Source organism: Sinocyclocheilus rhinocerous, unplaced genomic scaffold (genome assembly GCF_001515625.1).
Source record: "Sinocyclocheilus rhinocerous isolate Xijiao unplaced genomic scaffold, SAMN03320098_v1.1 scaffold78, whole genome shotgun sequence".
Taxonomy (NCBI): domain Eukaryota; kingdom Metazoa; phylum Chordata; class Actinopteri; order Cypriniformes; family Cyprinidae; genus Sinocyclocheilus; species Sinocyclocheilus rhinocerous.
This window is the reverse complement of record NW_015637122.1, coordinates 643,741-647,623: the sequence shown is the minus strand read 5'-3', so window position 1 is coordinate 647,623 and position 3,883 is coordinate 643,741. Positions and strand designations below refer to the sequence as shown.

Sequence of the window (3,883 nt, the reverse complement as noted above, 5' to 3'; positions counted from 1 at the left end):
AGTGGTTGCCTCTAATTTTAAATGGAAAGAGCACAGACAAAGCCTTAGTTTGTTTATATGAAGAGATTTTTTTTATTTGTGTTACTTATTTGATTTGGGGCTTGTTTTAAAATTTCAATTTAGTTTTGTTATTTACATTTACAGTAGCCAATATTTAAATTTTGTTATTTAGCAGACGCTTTTTTGAGGACAATAAAAGCAATCAAAACCAACAAAAGAGCAATAATATGTGCTATATTAGTATATTATTATAGTGTTATATTTCAGTTTCACAAAGAAACGTGCAGCATTTTGTCCAAGCAATAATAAAAGGACACATTTAATTTATAATTTGTCTTAAATCTAATTTTGTCGTGAATCAAAATCCTGAATCAAATCGAATCGTGAAATCAAAATCGTGAATCGAATCGTGAGTTGAGTGAATCGTTACATCCCTAGTTGTGACTGACAGCAAAGGTACTGATTGTGTTTTGTATAATATTAAAATAGTTGAAGTTCTTATATCATTGTGTATGACTTCCATTGCAATAAAGTAATACATTGCTATAAAATCAAAACCATATGCCTAACTAAGTTATACTCCAAATTTGAAGTTGATATCACAAAAATCAAGGTTCCTGTGAGATTTTGTTTAGGCGCTATACTAAAAATAGCCAACGGGTGACACCCAAGTTCCATTTAATTTTTTTAATGCATTTTCATGGCACAAATGTGTACATTTCTGTAACAGTATTACTTCTACCACAAAATAGTCACTAAATATGTAACCTTTCCAACGATATGTGATTTGTCATGATGAGAAAAAGTTCCATGACAAGGATTCAATCAGTCACTGATTTTATATTTTTTAAAAATGTAAAATGGTTTAATTTTATTCATTTGATCATGTACTTATCTATTTCATTGCAAGTGTGAGACAGCCCGCTCACATGCTCTTCTGATTGGCTGTGATTTGTAATCGGTTTTGTTGTGTCTTGTAGTTTTGTCACGTCTGGGTGTGAACAGACCAAATTGCTTGTCACAGAATCTTATCGCATCGTGTTTAGTTAGGATAACATGTAGACTGTAGATTAGTGCTGGGCGGTACAGAAGCTTCCGCAGTGCAACAGAATGACAGCGACAGAACAAAAACACAGATAATAATAAAAAAAAAATTATAATAATAAATAAATAAATAAAAATAAAAATAAAATAAATAATAATAATAATAGAACAAGTAGATAAGGAATAACAATAAAAATACCGTGATATAAATTTTTGGTCATACCGCCCAGCACTACCGTAGACTGCAAGACTAGATTCTGGAACGAAGCTTAAGTCTGACATCTCCTAAGAGATCCATGTATTAAGTTTTCTAAAGTATTTTTGAAAAATCACTTACTCTGCCTTTAATCCGGAGAGATTTTCCACAGACGAACTGCTGCTTTTGATCTCATGCATCCACACAGACACATATTGATTGTAGTAGCACAAGAATAAAGAAATAAAGGTAAAAGCTCTGAACTCTTTTATCGAGAGTGGATTTTTTGCTTCTGAAGCTTCAGAGTCATGAATCACAGCGAAACTAAATCAAAGTGGATAAGAAATGAAGTGCATTTTCAACGAGGTGATGATAACACTCTGGCTTTGTTCAACTGTTTGTTCTTTGTTCAAAATGCTGGCCATGTTGACAGCTCACTAGGTTTTAAAACACAGTTTGTGTCGTAGCATGTGTCAATGCGTGTTGGCATTGTGGTCACCTGGACTCCTCCAGTGGGTGCTGAACTGTGAGGAGACGCGGATGTCGTAACCGGGTCAGCTGTTGAACTCCTTTCTTCAGTGAATCAATGATCAGATCCTTCTCAAACTTCTGATAGCGATCAGTGATCTTCTTATCGAACACAAAGACTGCCACTTCCTGCGGGAAGTAGAATGCAAATTTGTAGCAGTGTAAAATTTCAATGGCTGAGCAAAAAAATTTACAAAAATAAAAATAAAAAAACCTAAATTAAATCTATTAATTTATTAAACTCAACAAATAATTTATTACAACATATTTAAATGTATATTTCATCTGCAGTAATATCGGTACATTCAACAAATGATCTATTAAAAATATTTACATTTATATTTGTTTTGCAAACATATCAATGTCCATACATTGCACAAAATTTATTTACAAATATTTGGATTTTTGTTTATTTTGAAACAATATCTGTACATTCAACAACAACAAATATTTTTTTAATAAAATTTACATTATATTATATTTGCAAAACTATCTGTACATCTGCAAATTCAACAAATATATAGAAAAATATTTACATTCATATTTATTTTGCAATAATAATATCTGTACTTCTGTACATTCAACAAAAAAAATATGAAACAATATTTGATTTTTATTTATAAAAAATCAGTACACCTGCAAAATCGACAAAAAAATTCAATGAATAAATATTTATATATATATATTTATTTAGCAATATCTGTACATATGTACATTCAACAAATAATTTATTAAAAATAATATATAATTTGTAATATCTGTACATTTAACTTAAACATTCAACTCATAACACACATTTGTTTATTAATAATTCAACCCATTTTAAGTGATGCTTCCAATCATTTGCAATTTCAAACAAAACCACATCTGTATTAGCCATAGTGCTGGGCGGTATGACCAAAAATTTATATCACGGTATTTTTCAAAATTATACCGGTTTCACGGTACATGACGGTGTATTTTTTTTTCATGCATGACCGGGTGTTAACCATATTTTCTACTGATTGAGAGAGGAAATACTGCAGTATATTGACTTAGAATGCCCTATTTTACTGTCACGATGAGTGAATATTGTCATAAATACCACACTAAATAGTGACTAAACACGACCCCTTTTAATACATGTTAACCAGGAGTCACTCTCACTTATAATCGCGGCATCGTCTGATAAAATCAACAAGCATCTACACTAAAGAGCGGCTATGCAGTTGTTTTGGCTATATTACTTTTTGTCTCATGCAGCGCACTGCCTGCGTCTGAGTAACAAACTAAAAAAAACAACAAACAAAAAAGTGCATGTGATATTAACAGACGAACTACGCTCATATTTATAATTCCAAACAATCAGTAAGCGACAAGTGCTAGGAAACGCTGTTTTGTACTCATTTATTGACGAGTCGGCTGCAGTGCGGTTAACTGAATGCACTGCTTCTCTGCCGCTCACTGCACAGAACAGACGCCGAGAGAGATGACACTTCTCCGGGAAAGTCAGACCTCGCGTTCGCGGGACAGCACTGGCGAAATCTTCCAACTGAACCATAGCTAAGGTTTATCCAAAAAAGTCGCTAGGTTTGTCAGTATGAATATTCTATGGAAAAAAGCCGCTAAAAGGGTCTGAAAGTTGCTAAATCTAGTGCTAAAGTCGCACTCGTGTGTATGAGACGCGAGAGCTGATGGCAGGGGGCGGTGGATATTTGTGGCGGTCAATGTGGATATTGTGGATGAGTTCTTCTGTGTCATCACGTTCTATTAGTTCTACAGCTTCAGTTTCGGAACTTTCACGCTTAGTAACACAAACAGCTGTTCCCTCAACACAGTGCAACAGTGAAAAGGGACCCCTTTCAAACAGTGTCGCGTTCCGAACGTTGTATAAGCGACATACTGATTTAGTATTTAGTATTGCAGTATTTTAAAAATTCATATCATAACAAAAATAAACACCGGTATTCGATATGAACCGGTATACCGCCCAGCACTAAAAGAACTATTACTTTAGTCAATTATTAAAGTATTACATAGGCTGATTTTTTCATTTTTAAGTATTTGGGATTTTAAGAAATGGAAAATGTGCTGAATGTTTCATTTCATCCAAGTGAAATTAGCAAAGCAGTTAGA

The 3,883-nt window shown here is 33.1% G+C and overlaps 1 protein-coding gene across 1 annotated transcript in view; it reads right to left on the bottom strand.

Moving 5' to 3' along the window:
• Positions 1–2,648, bottom strand: part of LOC107748483 (SCY1-like protein 2) — a 12,581-nt gene extending 9,933 nt beyond the window's left edge. The window contains exons 1-2 of the mRNA XM_016563273.1: positions 2,631–2,648; positions 1,740–1,897 (exon numbers count right to left, since the gene is read on the bottom strand). Of these exons, the coding sequence (XP_016418759.1) occupies positions 1,740–1,897; positions 2,631–2,648 (176 nt within the window). The remainder of the gene's footprint in view (positions 1–1,739; positions 1,898–2,630) is intronic.
• Positions 2,649–3,883: the final 1,235 nt, after the last annotated feature.